General features: G+C 43.8%; 1 protein-coding gene across 4 annotated transcripts in view; it reads left to right on the top strand.

The window, feature by feature from the left end:
* The window catches only part of foxp2 (forkhead box P2), a 146,208-nt gene that overhangs the window by 94,920 nt on the left and 36,373 nt on the right, over window positions 1-14,915 (top strand). For all 4 annotated transcript variants that reach the window (XM_064344831.1, XM_064344832.1, XM_064344833.1 and 1 more), the window contains 2 exons: window positions 11,963-12,100; window positions 14,476-14,565. In XM_064344831.1, coding sequence (XP_064200901.1) covers window positions 11,963-12,100; window positions 14,476-14,565 — 228 coding nt within the window. The remainder of the gene's footprint in view (window positions 1-11,962; window positions 12,101-14,475; window positions 14,566-14,915) is intronic.

The raw sequence follows: 14,915 nt of genomic DNA on the forward strand, positions 1-14,915 counted from the left end.
AGTGCAGTTACGTCACATGGTGTAATCAGATTACCAAACACTACAGAGGCATGGGTGCTCTGCTGGTATTGTTCAGATTTAATCCAGAACTGTTGAACTTAAAAACTTCCTTAAAAATCACGATGGCCCCCATTTAATAAAGGACTTCAGCAGCAGTCCAGATAACAGTGCCGGGCAGGATGGTGATTACTTTCAGCCGATCCAAATTTGGGGAGAAAAGGGAACAGAAAACAAGTAAAAAGATGAAACCCACTAGGGATTGAGTTTAGGCTGCGCAGTCTAAAAGAATGCATATTGGTAAAAAAATGCATATAAACTCAGCGTTGTTAGCATCGCACTACTGCCATTGCTAGCTTTACAGTACTTTGGTAATGATTTAAATGATGTCAGCGCTGCTGTTGCTTAGTCATTGATCTTTCATCTTGGGGTAATCCGTGAGGTCAGCGCTAATGACTCTGGCTGGTTTGTGCTTGGCCTGAGGCATTTCTGCTTGCGCTTTTTATTTAGAAGTATTATCCACCGGCCTACAGTCTCAGTGAGGTCACGACACCACCCGCCTTAATCAGCCGGTTAAGTGCACATTGTGTATATCGATTGTAGCACGAGGGCTAAGTAATACTTTTAGGCCCTGGAGGTGGAATGTTTGTTTCTCTCTGCTGTAAAATAGGTGCGAGTTCTGCCAAAACGCTTTACTGCACGCTGGCTTCGTCACGGTGGGGTATTTTTGAACGTGCGTATGTACAGCGCGTGAAGCGACTCGGAATCCCATTGGCCCATGACCAGTTCTGTGGTTCCTATAACACCAGAGAATTCGCAAATATTGAATATTTGAATTTATTCGGTTTATGCATATCCTCCTGTTATGAATCAATACAAAATGAGGCGAGTACGTAGACCACAGTGGATTTATTTCATGCATCTGTAGGTCTGTCCTGTATTAACATATCCACTGTCTCTGATTACATATGTTTACTAAAACCAACAAAAATACCTTTCACAACATATGAAGGTTATTAAATTTAATTTATTACATATGCATATATTTTACAATTTACGGCATGTACAGTTATTCCAGGGTTTTAGTTCTACTGTTTTATTGACCCATTCATGTATCAGGAATCATTGTCTAATGGCTCTTACAGATTATTTTATTTGGGTGAATGCATATTGTTGTTGTTTTTGCTTTTGTTGTTGTATCATCGATATTCCCTTGCATAGCTTAAATGTATACATGGAGACTTATATACGTGGATACATCGTCCCCATATTCTGTCCATGCACCCTAATGTTGCGATTGTCTGGAAAAGCAAAGAATAGTCCCATTCATAGGCAGGCAGAATTGTTTTTGCAGATCAGGGATAAATAAAATGACTCAGTCCTTAATTTTCAGATGTAGTTACTTTCAGTGATGTCAGCATCACATTACCTTTGTTTAATTTTGTTAACATCTGTATCATTTTTTTACAAAATAAAATGGTAAAACCGTCTGGAAAACTTTATAGAAATTTAAAGGTGTTTTCATGAGTCAAAATGTTCAAACCATTCTCTTCCTCTTTCTTCATTTTTTAATGAAAGCCGTTCAGGCTGGATGTGTAGCACTAGGGTAACACATGTCTGAGATTTGAGCATGCAGTCTTCCAATTATAACCCCACACAGTGTTCCAATTATAACCCCACGTGCCAAGTGTTAATTCAGATCAAACTGTTTATTTGAGTCCAATGGGGGCCACGTGTACACTGTCAGAGTTAAATTAACACTGAGCATTGTGCTGTGCGCTTCCCCTACCAAACACACATGTTCTCCATCTCACCAGCACATCTTGCTGTAGGTCCCCTACCGAGAAAATGGGAGAGGTAACGCTGTCAGAGGTGAAGACTGATTACTGACATCAAACCTGACAGTTTATAACGGTGTTTAGTGTAAATCTAGTTAACTTAACATAATTGCATCACTGTCAGCCAGCCAGTGTTAATGTCATTTTTCACTGGCGGAACCTTCTTGCACAGTCACCTGGTGAAGGCGACTGTTTTAGCTGCCTAGATGGTTGATGAACGTTGCCTGCCAGCTGTTTGTGTTAGTGTTGCGTATCGTTTATACGGCATTAGCTTGCCATTTTTCATCCCACTCAAAACAGGTTTATTATGGGGAGAGGTGTCTTAAAATAACTTACAACCGAGTTAGTTACATTCCTGGACTGCATACATTATTCTGAATCCAAATGTGGTTCCCATGTGTCACAGCCAGTGGCCTAATTTTGTTGTGTCTGTGTGTTTATCACTCTAGTCGTGCTTAAAGCCAACCTTCCCCCATTTAAAAAAAAATAAATGAAAAATTAAACGTGTAAATAATTTTAACCGTGTCGCTTCAGTACATCATCGGAGGAGTTGGGAAACAGGCCGGGCGGTTTAAATAGAGCGTGAAGGTGCCGGCGCAGAAGCCTGGGCGTTTTATAGCGCAGGGGAAGGGGGAAGGAAATCGTGCGTAGATCGCGCGGCGTAAATGACTTTGTACACAAGCATCCAGAGTGCGCCGGGCTTTCGGCTGTAATTACGCATAGCATTAGCGTCTAAAGGCTTTCGCTCGGCTAATTCCGTCTCGCGGTCCGCGGCGGCGGCGGCGGCACGGCGACGCGGTGCCGCTCGCCGTATTTGCGTAATGTGACAGGTCTGTTATTACACAATAAACCCGCGGGAGCCCACAATAAACGCCTGCTTCTCCCCGTAAATCCCCGCACCATCACACCCTGCCCACGAGAGGATTTCCCTGGGCACACAACAGCTTCATCTCTCTCTCTCTCTCAGACTCTGCCGTCCTGCCAATATCTCAACGCACGGTCATACGTTGACATTTAAAACACAAATAATAAATAGAGAAAATGTATCGGGGAGGGGAAAAAAAATAAAAACAACTTTTGCACAATCGGAGGAGAGCGAGAGAGAGAGGGGGGAAGGGTATAGTGAGATTGAGAAATTGTGGATTGCAGGAATTTTAGTGCAGTGCCTCTGAAATGATCTGTAAGAATCATTTTATGTCTCAGCTTGCACTCTGTTTTTGCACTCTGCTGAATCATCAGTGATTTTAATGTGCATTAAGGAGAAAAATACATCTTGAACATGGTGTGGCATTCTTCATAATACTATAATAATAACACAGCCATTATTTCATGATGAATTAACAATGTGCATTATGTGTCAGTGATCACGACTGACTGGCTGAGTGTTGTGTGTCAGGAGCCACCACTGACTGGCTGAGTGTTGTGTGTCAGTGATCACAACTGACTGGCTGTGTGTTGTGTGTCAGTGATCACAACTGGCTGGCTGCATAATGTTCCTTGGGTGTTGCTGCGATGGATATGAGTGAATAAGATATATTAACAACTCAGAAAATGTAGTATCTGTAGTATGTATCATGTTTGCCCGCAGTAGTAAAGGTCATAATGAGCTAGATTACCAAACTTTTTGATACCACTGTTGCCCAGTTTTCAGAGCACACTGCAACATTGTGTAATCACTTAGACTGCTAATACTTGCTTTTCCAAGCTGCAAGTCCATGAATCAAAACAACGAATTAAATGTCTGACTCACAATTTGAGCAAGAAATGCAAATAAGCAAATTAAAGAGCATTCTGCGTAGTAAACTGCTCCCTTAGTCACAGGAATCTGTCCCATGGTGCCGTGCGGCTGTAGCATCCCCAGAACCACAAGAAAACACTGTTGGCTAGCAACACATTTCAGGTTCACTAATAAACATGGAGAATAGCATGCACACTGAATTTGGAGTTAATAAGCCGTAGCGCTTTATTTTAAACCGTTGCGGATCGTCCTATTAAAAATAAACGCCGGCAGTTCACCTTTTCGGCTGTGGAAGTGCGACTGCTTTGTATTTGTATTTTCCACAAATTTTTGTATTATTTAAATAAATGCTTATTTGTCTTTGGCATAAGCGTGTGTTTGGATAACATATACATATTTATCGCAATATTATATAATAGCTGCCTCTTTCTGCTGATGCAATATAAAATGTATAAGAGGATTTACTTATTTACAGCTCTTGGATTAGGCACACAGTCCCCAGACAGCTGCTGGTCAGTTAATATTCTGTGGGTGTTTGTGTCCAATAATACCCGTATCCTTGCAATAAAAATCAAAAGATGCATGTAATTATCCCCCTAATTAAATGTTACCCACTTTCATTTCAACCTTGTCACTTCACCTGACAATAGAGGAGAAAGACGTTGGATAATATAAAACTGTGAAACGCGTATTTATCCCCTTTAATGTTATTCATATCCACTACCTATAAACCAATAAACTACAGGCTATCCTTACATGGGTCATTCACTTTAAATGTCCTTGTTATGTTGTTTGTTATTTAGCTTCGTTAAATCTTTTTTTTCTCCCCCCGGAAGGACCCGATGTTGAGGAATGCTGTGAAATTATTATAAACGCAATAAATTGTACTGATTCAATCTCCTCTGCAGTTTCAGGCCCAGTTAAATGTTTTATGGGAAACAAATGTGTCACAGGAATACTGAGCGCTCCACCTGGGAGGACTTCTCTTTCAAAAGCACACAACTGCGCTCGTCACAAACGCCGTGTTGTGTGTAAAAAACGACAATGGGAGATTTGAAATCGCAAATAGTTTTGTTCTTACTTCCAATAATGTGACAGTACAACAATAATATTACCGTAAGGCTAGGTAAGAGCTTTCATCTTATCCTTATTTTGCTCATTTTCTTTGATCATTTTTTGTTAAAATTTAGTAATTATTTAGTGTATGTGTGTGTAGGGGAGGGTGGTTTTTTCAGGGAGTGTTTTTCATTTCCCAACGAAGAGACCGTTTTTTTGACATTTGTCAGGAAACGCTTGTAAATTCCGCTCGGGTAGCCTCGTGTTCGTCGCTCGTTGTGAAACCGCCAGGAAGCAGGAGCGTTTCTCCTCCTTTTCCGGAACGCCGTACCTGCAGGACAGGATTGGTAAATTGCGGGGACAGGAGAGGTTCATCACTGCCATGCGGAAAAGGAGCTGAAACCCAGCCCCCCGGGGCGAGCGGCGAGAGTGATACAGAGCTTTGATGTTGCGGCAACAAATTTACCTACAGACAGAAGATGCATGGAAGCAATAAAGGAATTACACCGGTCCGGCGCCAGCCAATCTGATTACTCCGGCCAGAGTGTTAATTGGATCCTAACTGGCAGATCTGATACGGGTAGCCTGGCAGTGGGAAGCCTTTCCAAGTGATGAACTATAATTCACCCAACTGCTTGAAGCACTTGTAATTTACTGCGTGTCAGGCAATGAAGAGCCTGACCTAATGGTCTCCCCATTACCTGTAACACGGGGAAACCTTTCACTGAAAACAGCATCTGCGGCCGCGCGCGGGAACGACTCGGGGGTGTTGAGGGGTGAAAAACAAGTTCAGAATTCTTAACCGAAAAAATAAATTGCAGTCCTTCTCGCGCTGTCGTTTTAAAAAAACCTTTTTTTATTTGCATTTTTTCTTCCCCCTGTGCTCTTGTATTACAAGTTCAGTGAACAAATTCTTTTGAGATCCAAAGTGTCTGGTTTTACTAACGAGCTTGTTTCATCAGATAATCTGATTTATGGTTTATTTACTTTGATTTTCTTAGGGCTGGTATATTCATCCAGATGGAGCGCACACCTTTAGCAGTGGGAGCAGGGGGATTAGCACACATTTTAGTAGTAGAAGTAGGTGATATGGTGCACACCTTTACTAGTAGAAGCAGGTGAATTATCGCACACTTTTAGCTGTAGAACAGTAGCAGCAGAAGCAGGTGATGGAGCAGCCTTGCGTGCCTGTGTTTGTTTAGGCTCGGTGTTGACTGTACAGCTCTGTATACAGGGATTTTACAAAGGGAAAGGGATGAAGCTGTAGCAGTAGGTTTATTTCTGTAATCTACCTGCCTGGTGTCTGGTGTTCTGGAGCAGCCGGGACCTCTGGACCTCCTAATCTGGCCAGTCTGTGCCTGGCGGGGGAGAGGCGAGAGGGTACCACACAAACCGGCTGGATTAGGTAAACTCATCCCCGGGGGGGCCTACAGTTCCGGGGGCTCACCGAGCAGAGGTCCCCGGCAGTAAGGCCCCGCCCACCCTGGAACCGCCGCCATTAATTGGTGAGTAAATTAGCGGCGTCGGGCGGAGGAGACGGCAGGGGTCAGGAGGGCAGTCTGCGCGGAGGTCTGTGCCGGGCAGGCACCCCCTCCCCCCCCTGGGGGAAACCGGGATTGAGATGAATTAACAGGACAGTGGAGGAATTCCAATCTCGTTCACCAGAAAAAAATAGTCTTACACCTTAATTAGCACTGAAGAGACTCTGCCAAGGAGCAGAACCAATTACCCCCCCCCCCCCTCTCTTTTATGTTTCTCTTTATTTAGCCATACAGTATGTGTGGCACCAAGTGCCTTTCCCTGCTGAGTGGACGGGCAGCTCACTCCACCCTGTGTACATCACAGCTTAAAATCCAGAGCTGGTTTACTTATTTTTTATGACGTTTTTCTGTACATCTGTAGGGTACATCTGCTGGTGATGTCTGTGACTCATAGATATCATCAGACACTGGGTATATTTCCTGGTGATCCTTTGCCTGGCCTGTACAAGATAATACTCATCTCATCTGTAAGACTTTGTTCCAGCACTCTACAGTTGTTTTTTATGTACTTTTCCGTGAACTCCAACCTGGCCATTCTGTTCTTGAGGCATGCGAGAAGTTTATGTCTTGCAATGAACCGTCTGAGGTTATGCTGGTGTAGTCTACTCTTTATGGTAGTCTTTTGAAACGTCTATGCCTACATCCTGAAGAGTATTGTCTATCTGCTCGTCAGTTGAAATGGGATTTCTCTTCACAATCGAAAGTATTCTTCGGTCGTCCACAGCAGTGGTGTTCCGCAGTCTACCAAGTCGTTTCCTGTAGCTGAGCTCACCAGTGCATTCTTGCTTCCTAACGATGTATCAAACTGTTGATTTTGATGTGCATGTACTGTCATTTTTTTTCTGATTATTATGCATGTGTTGTTTAATGAGCCTTTTTCCAATTAACCGCAGCCAGCCAGCGGCAGATGGGCTTCCCATATAATCTGAGTCAGGTTCTGCTGAAGGCTTCTTCCTCTTACCAACCAGGGAGTCTTTCTCTGCCACAGTCGCCCTAGGCGTGCTTTTGGGGAGTTCAGGCCCGGGACTCTGTAATGCTGCTTTGTGACAATGCCCGTTGTAAAAAGCACTATACAAATAATATTGAGTTGAATTGACGCGCCCTGTGTTTTGGCTGTGTCTCGGATGGACTTACTCAGTTTTTTCTGCCTCATGATGGCCTGCTTTCCTCGCATTGACACTTATTTGGACAAAATCTGAATGCGAATTTCACACTAAGAATCAACTCTGGACCTTTTGTTAGATTTCTTGTGCATGTACTATTGATGCAGAGACACACAGCTGGCCAGAGAAACAGCTGAGCGGCCAATTGTCCTGTTACTTTTGCTCCCCTAAAATAATGTTCATTGTTTTATTTCAAATCCAATGTGCTGGTATATAAGGTGTCAAAACGACAAAAATTGTTTCACTGTCCAAATACTTACAGACTGCACTGCAGTTTTTAAGTGTATTAAGAAACCATTATTAAGAAGCATATACCAACGTTGTGGATTAGAGTCTGGATGCTGTGCTATGCCTCTCTCTCTTTTTCTCGCTCTCTCTCTCGTCTGACCCTCTGTGGTATTTGACCTTTGTCTGTCAGGAAGGGGCTCGCTGCCGACTCCAGAAGCACAGAGAGCTGCCTAACGATCAGCTGTTCTTCTGAGAGGGCCGATGATGTTCTCTCATCAGGGTCCCATCTAAAGGTCTTTGTTCTACACTCCAACCTTGGCGCCATAACAGCAAGGTGGAGCGATAGGCTCTCCTCCCCCGACATACAGTAAATAAATAGATAACTGGTCATTGGGCCACCGCAGCACCCAGCCATCAAGCACAGGTGCGTTTTACTGTGCTAATTTAAATACCAATGCTGGGCATTATCACTGAGAATAGGAGGCTCTTCTCAAAAGCCTGAAGTCTCTTCTGTAATTAATGCTGCTGGAGAGTGATGATGTCACTGATGAGCATCTGGTGTTAACGCTCGTTTCTTTATCCTCCTCGGGTAACGGATGCACTTGTTTTGTGGCATTTTACTGTACAGCCAGTGTGAAAAGGGCAGGGAGATGGATGTTGATATATGGAGAGGAAAGAGAGACAGAGCAAGAGGGAGAGAGAGGTGGAGAAAGAGGGATGGTGAGAGGGAGGGATGGTGACAGACAGAGAGATAAAGAGAGAGAGAGAGGGATGGTGAGAGAGTGGATGGGAGAGGGATGAGAGAGAATGTGGGAGAGGGAGAGGGAGGGCGAGAGAGACTGGGATGAGAGAGAGATGGAGAGAGGAAGGCAGAGAGAGAGAGATAGAGAGGGGAGGGAGAGAGAGAGACAGGGATGAGAGAGATAGAGAGGGGGGGGGGGGTGCAATTCAACCCCCATTCCCCTCTATTCAGCACACCTGTCAATCAGACCCTGGCAGTGTCCTCTGCAATGGAGGTGTAATATTCTGGCAATTATCATGTCATATACTTGAAAATGTAAATGAATGTGTGTGTAAAATTAAATTTATGGGTTGTCAGTGAAGAATAAGAACCAGGGGTGCAATTACTTATCTTCTTTCATCTCTCAACCCCTGATACATCAGACAGAAAACCATGCAGTTAAATGCTGGAATTAGCATTGTGTGGCACTCAGGATGAATGGGCCAAGCCTATTCCCTGCCTCCTTTTTTGTTGTTTGGGAGAGAAATGAAATAAAGATGATTATCATCCATCACTCCACTAAAAAGCTAAACGAAAGCGGGGGAAAAAATAACCCTCCTTTCTCACGTTTGTTGTTGGATGTTTTCCTCTTTGTCAAGAGAAGGGGGACCTCCTGTTTGCAGAAATGAATATTGTTCTTATTTTCCTGCAGTTATGTAATGCAGCTGTTTTTTTTTTTAATATGTGGTGTAGATGGTGTCTGACAACACCATCGGTGCTTTCGTTGTCAGTCATTCTTACATTGTTGCAGAGAGTCATGGGAAAGAGAGTTTTGAACGTGTATTTCGTGGCTGATTGGATGAATGTGGCCTTATTGTAGGCTTTATATAAATATGCCTGTCTGTTTATGCAAATCATTTCCTGTTGTTACTTTAATCTGTCCCAGGGCCTTGTTATAGGTAGCCGTGTTCTAAGGGAAAACGACACTGACGGTGTTAAGAGTGCGTCTCGTCCGAACGCACGCCGCGCGGAGTCGTATTCTTTTCCGCACTTTAGCGGCTTTTTTCACGAGGGCGGTCTCGCGCGGCTTTCCTGACGAGGGCGGGAGATGCCCACCTCCCGTTGCATTCTGGGCTGACTCGCTAATGAAGAGCGGCGCAGGTTTGGCGCTGAATGCGAATGCGTGCCGGGGATGGAGTTTGACCTTCAGCCGTGATTCCAGTTCATCAGGATTAGTCAAGCTAGGCGATCAAGACCGCTAATGCATAATGACTTCTAAAATGAAAAATGTGTAGTGACCGTGGAAGTGTTTCGGCTAATCAAAGAGGAGGGGAACTTAAGTTTGGGGAGCAAAGAAAAACAAGGACATGTCAGGGCATAAGAAGGGGAGGATGTGTGTGAAATAATCCAAGCGGCTTGATTAGCTGTGTCTAGCAGTGTCTTGCTGGCCTCTTTAAAACGTGGAAATCCCTATTAGGGATGATGTCATAAACAAACAGAGGAATCTGAGAGAGACGAATGGTTTATTTTGAAAGCACGAGCAAATAGAAAATGTCTGAAAGACAGTTTCAGTCGGCTTATAATTGACCTCTTAAGTCAGCATGGCATGGCATGTGCGTATTTTGAAAAATGTTTTGTGGGTGCAGTTTGCTCAAAAATTTTTTTTTTGAAAGCCAGTGCCTTTTATGTGACAAAAGAAATATGTACATGCTTCATGTTTTCCTGAGATTAAATATGAGTACATTAATACAAGCATTACTGGTAGTTTGACTAAAAGGCTTATGACAGTATTGGCACAATAGCACAATGCATTCACTTTGCTCCTAGCATGTCTGTTAAACAGTTATAATGAGTTCAAATTAATATTCTCAAGTGTTTAATCATAGAAAAACTCAGGAGCTTTATTTTTTGTCATTTAGTTCTACAGTTGCAGACTCCCTCTCTCTGGAAAATACATTTTCTGAGTTTGTTTCCAATTCGGGTTTTAACAGTGAGTGAAGTATTTGTAGGAGGTAATACAAATGTTATCATGTATGTTTCGCACTTAGTATGCACAGGGACTCAAAGGGAAAATGCCATCAAAGTTGCATAGCTGCTTTTATTGATCCACACAAGCCTCCACACAGAACAATATTTTTCTTAGTGTTATTTTGGCAGCATTGTTCCCGTACAGTTTGACAGCTTGTATTTTGATTTTTTTTTTTTGCATCCGAAAATGATATGAATTTTTTAAACAACTTGTTGGAGAGGGTCTGCATTTTGCCTCTGGCTGATTCACGGAAAAGGAAAAAATAAACCTTATGTGTAGCGTAGACTTTTACCTGCGTACTCCCCTCTATAAACAGTAATTCAACACATCTGGTTCTCTCCCTTCCTGGAGTTTCTTAAAGTGTGTCATTCTGACTTTTTTTTTTAATCATGCCATAACCTGCCACTGGATTATTGATGTATTATTTATGAGTGTCGTTTATTTTCATAGGAATACATATTCGAAAACCCACCACTGTACAAATGATAGTAAATAATTTTACAGAATCTTGATTATCTCAAAAGGTGTGCTTCAGAATTGTGCATTTATTGTGGGGGGAACCTATTTTTATGCCCCCTTTCTGCTGTTTCCAAAACCTACGGTTTCACTACTACAAGAAACACAATGTGTAAATAAATGAGAACTATGTTCAGCACGCTATTTAGAGTAATATATGCAACTTCTTTAGCTTTTGTGAGTTTAATGTGGTAACAAGTATAGTGGGATGATGAAAAATTCAGATGTGTGAAATGTTGCGAACTGCACTGCCAAATTCAGCTTTAAATCAACTCTGAGGGTTTCTTTTTTTTTCCACATCCAGTAGGGACCAAATTTACTCTGTTGATGATGAAAGTACTTTATGTCTATAAGATTTGATTTAGCACTTAACATTTCTTGCACTTAACCAAGCGAGCGGTCACACAGTTTCAAAAGAACACTTACACTAATAAGTGCTACTAATGCAAATTTCAACAGTCTGCAGAAGTGTTTCAGAAATCAGCCTAACACAATGGCTTTTAAAAATTTTTTTTATTGCGTTTACCTGGGGTTTCAACACCTGGACTTCTTGTTCTTTTGAGCGAGTCCAGTGAAGAAGCTAAATTACTTCACGACGACACACTTAGATCACAGGCAGGGGTGCCAGAGGGAGTTTGAGGGGTCCTGTAAAGAGGGAGAAGGGAGAAAGTAACACACTTTCTGCTTTTGCTGAGCTGATGGACGAGGAGGTGAAATGCGTGGAACGTCAGTTTCAAGGCTGTCAGGAAGCACCGTCTGCTGGCTGCAGATCTCCCTCTTTCTCCCTCCTCTCTCCCTCCTTTCCTCCAGGCCGGTGTAGAGCCTTGTAGGGCTGTCTCGGGTGTGTGGGGGGTGGCTGTGACAGACAAGCTTAGCTGCAGTTGGTATGCTGTCTTTCTCTCTCTGTCTCTCTCCCTCTCTCCCTCCCTCCCTCCCTCCCTCCCTCCCTCTGTCCCTCTCTCTCCCTCTCCCTCTCTTTCTGTGTGTTACAGGTGTATCTGGCATCAGCGTATTGGTTTATCAGTGTTGTAATGCTCTAGCTCACAGCTCCAGGTTACCGCCCTCCTCCCCTGTAGGTGTTGAGTTTCTCAGTTCTGTAACTCTCTCTCTCTCTCTCCCTGCCCCCCCCCCCCAGGTGCCCGTGTCGGTGGCCATGATGAGTCCGCAGGTCATCACCCCCCAGCAGATGCAGCACATCCTCCAGCAGCAGGTTCTGTCCCCTCAGCAGCTGCAGGCCCTGCTTCAGCAGCAGCAGGCCGTCATGCTGCAGCAGGTAGGCCCCGTCCCCCCCTCATCTGCATATCACTTAACCTCTTAACTGCCAATCAGAGACCTGACCTATCAGGAGGCCAGAAATATTCAGCTCATTTTCAGTTCATTTTAACTGGAGCTTTATTGGTATGACAAATACAACTGTTTCCAAAGCATGGTGAAAAGTTACCTAACAACAGAATTGACAATATAAACCACTTCATACCACTACTTATGTGGGCACTTCATAAGGTACACCTGTCTAATAATGGGTAGAATCCTTTTGCCTCCAGAACAGGCTAAATTCTTTACTACATGGTTTCAACAAGGTGCTAAAAACATTCCTTAGGGATTTTGGGCAGTTCCTGCCTATCTTTCAGCTGCGCATACATGCTGCAACCCTCCCATTCCACCTCATCCCAAAGGTGCTTTGTTGGATTGAGTTCTGGCCGCTGTGCATTGGCCATTGGATTGAACTGAAGTCAATGCCATGTTCGTGGAACCAGCTTGAGATGATGCGTGCTTGTTGTGACCTGGTCCATTATTGTGCTGGAAGTATGCATTTGAAGAAGGATAGACTGTGGTCATGAAAGGATGCACATGGTCAGCAGCAATGCTTAGACATGCTGAGGCATTGAAATTATGCTCAGTTGGTTTTAGGGGGCCTAATGTGTGCCAAGAAAACGTTACACCACCACCATCACCCTTCGTCGTTGACACAAGACAGAATGGACCCATGGATTCATGGTTCGACGTGTTGCGCATGTGCATTCAGAGATGCCTTTCTGCACACCACTGTTGTAAACAGCTGTTATTTGAGCACTTGTGGCCTTTATCTGCCCATTATCCTCTGACCTCTCTCATTTACAAGGTGTTTTTGCCCAGAGAACTGCTGGATGTGTTTCTGTTTATCACACCAGTCTCTGAAAATCCCTGGAGGGCAGCTGTTTCTGAGATGCTTTGGCCACCACTTCTGATACCAACAATCATACCGTGCTCAAAGTCCCATAGACCACACGTCTTACCCATTGTTATGTCTGGCCAAACAACAACTAAACCTCTTACCCATGTCTTTATACTTTATATATTGAGATGCAGTCTCATGATTCACTGTTTGGAGGAGCAGGCTATTAACACGGAGGTGTACCTGAGTGTGTGTGTGTGTGTGTGTGTGTGTGTGTGTGAAATGAAATTGAAATTGAAGCACTGAGGAAATAAAACAAGTTATTAACATTGCGATGCATTTAATGTGCATTCTTGAATGGATCTGGTTCTACATTCAAAGTTCTTAATATAAAAACCGGCGTTATTTATTTATTTTAACCTTGAATTCCCCCTGAAAAGTAGCTACCTCATTTACAGACCGTCATAAAAAACAAAAGGTTTATTTACCATACACTGTCTACAGTTGGGCTTTTGTCTTCAGAACATTAAGTGCAGTAAGTGGATGCTATGCATGTTAAACGCATTAATGCAGAATGATGAGCCCGCTCCTTTGAGTGTTCTACATTCCCTTTAACATTGCAGGGCCTATCGCCGGTTTTGACAAAAATATATTATTAATGTGATTAATTGCCCCTCGTCCAATAATGTGCGAGACCATTTAAACTCCATATGGAGAACTAATGGAGAAAGAGCTGCAGTGTGTGTCACAGAGAAAAAGAAGATTATTTATGGGTGTGGAACTCATTGAATGTTTATACATTTGCACATACGCCGTCGAACGTTTTGCAAGAGCGATGCAGCGATCGACTCTGTGGTTCAGCTTTGAAAATATGCCCGTAGCTTGGTCGCAAATTTCAATTATTCTTGTTTTGTTTGTGTTTATTTTTTAAGAGAAAATAGCAATATTGGCAAATTAATGAGAGCCGTCTCTTAGCCGGAGGTAAATATTCACCGAAAGGGGATCTCGATGGCCCGTTGGACGGAAATCTGATGTGGCGCGCGACGGACTGGCAGATTAATTAAAGCCGAAGTCAGAAACGGACAGCCTTGTTTTGCTTCTCAGAGCCCCGTGACCTCACCCCGGCGCTATGCGCGGCACGTGATCTGTTTTGATTTGCTACTTCGGGGAATAGCCGGCGATACCGCGGCGGATTCACACGGTTCATATGTCTTAAACACACACCGCAGAGGAGAGTAATGAGCCGGGGGCACCGCGGGCCCTGCGCGAGGCGTCCGGCAGGGCTCCGGGGCCCGGCCGAGCGGCGGGCCTGGCAGCGGAGAGAGCAGCGGGCCGCGCGCCGCGGAGAGAGCGGTATTTGACGGCGCTGTTTACAGACGGTGGAAACGAAATGAACGTAACAGAGATTTCTCACCGCGTGTTATTTTCCCTTCTTGTGTCCATTTTTTTTTTTTCCCTTTTCCTTTCCCTTTTTTTTTTGGTTTAAATTCCAGCAACATCTGCAGGAGTTTTATAAGAAGCAGCAGGAGCAGCTACATCTTCAGCTTTTGCAGCAGCAGCACCCGGGCAAGCAGGCTAAAGAGGTACGTTTCCCCCCCCTCCCCCCCTCGTCTTCAGTGAAGTAAAGTAAAAACATGGGACCGAGAGTGAGTGATATGGAGGGTAAAGAAGGACAGAGAGAACAAAAGATGAAATATTGCAGCAGAGTGCAGAACTTGAGCCACAGAGCATATTTCCGTCACGTGTAAAGCACATTTCATATCGCGGCCTACGAGGGTGCGTAAAACACCCACTGTGGATTAGAAACTTCTGAGTTTGCATCGTTAGTCTTTTGCATATAATTTACATATGTTGGAAATGTTATGATATGATAAGGCTTGGAGCAGCGAGGCCAGAAGTTTGGATGGGGAGGTGAGGACTGTGGTGTCCCTGT

The sequence above is a fragment of the Anguilla rostrata genome, chromosome 7, assembly GCF_018555375.3.
Source record: "Anguilla rostrata isolate EN2019 chromosome 7, ASM1855537v3, whole genome shotgun sequence".
NCBI classification, from domain to species: domain Eukaryota; kingdom Metazoa; phylum Chordata; class Actinopteri; order Anguilliformes; family Anguillidae; genus Anguilla; species Anguilla rostrata.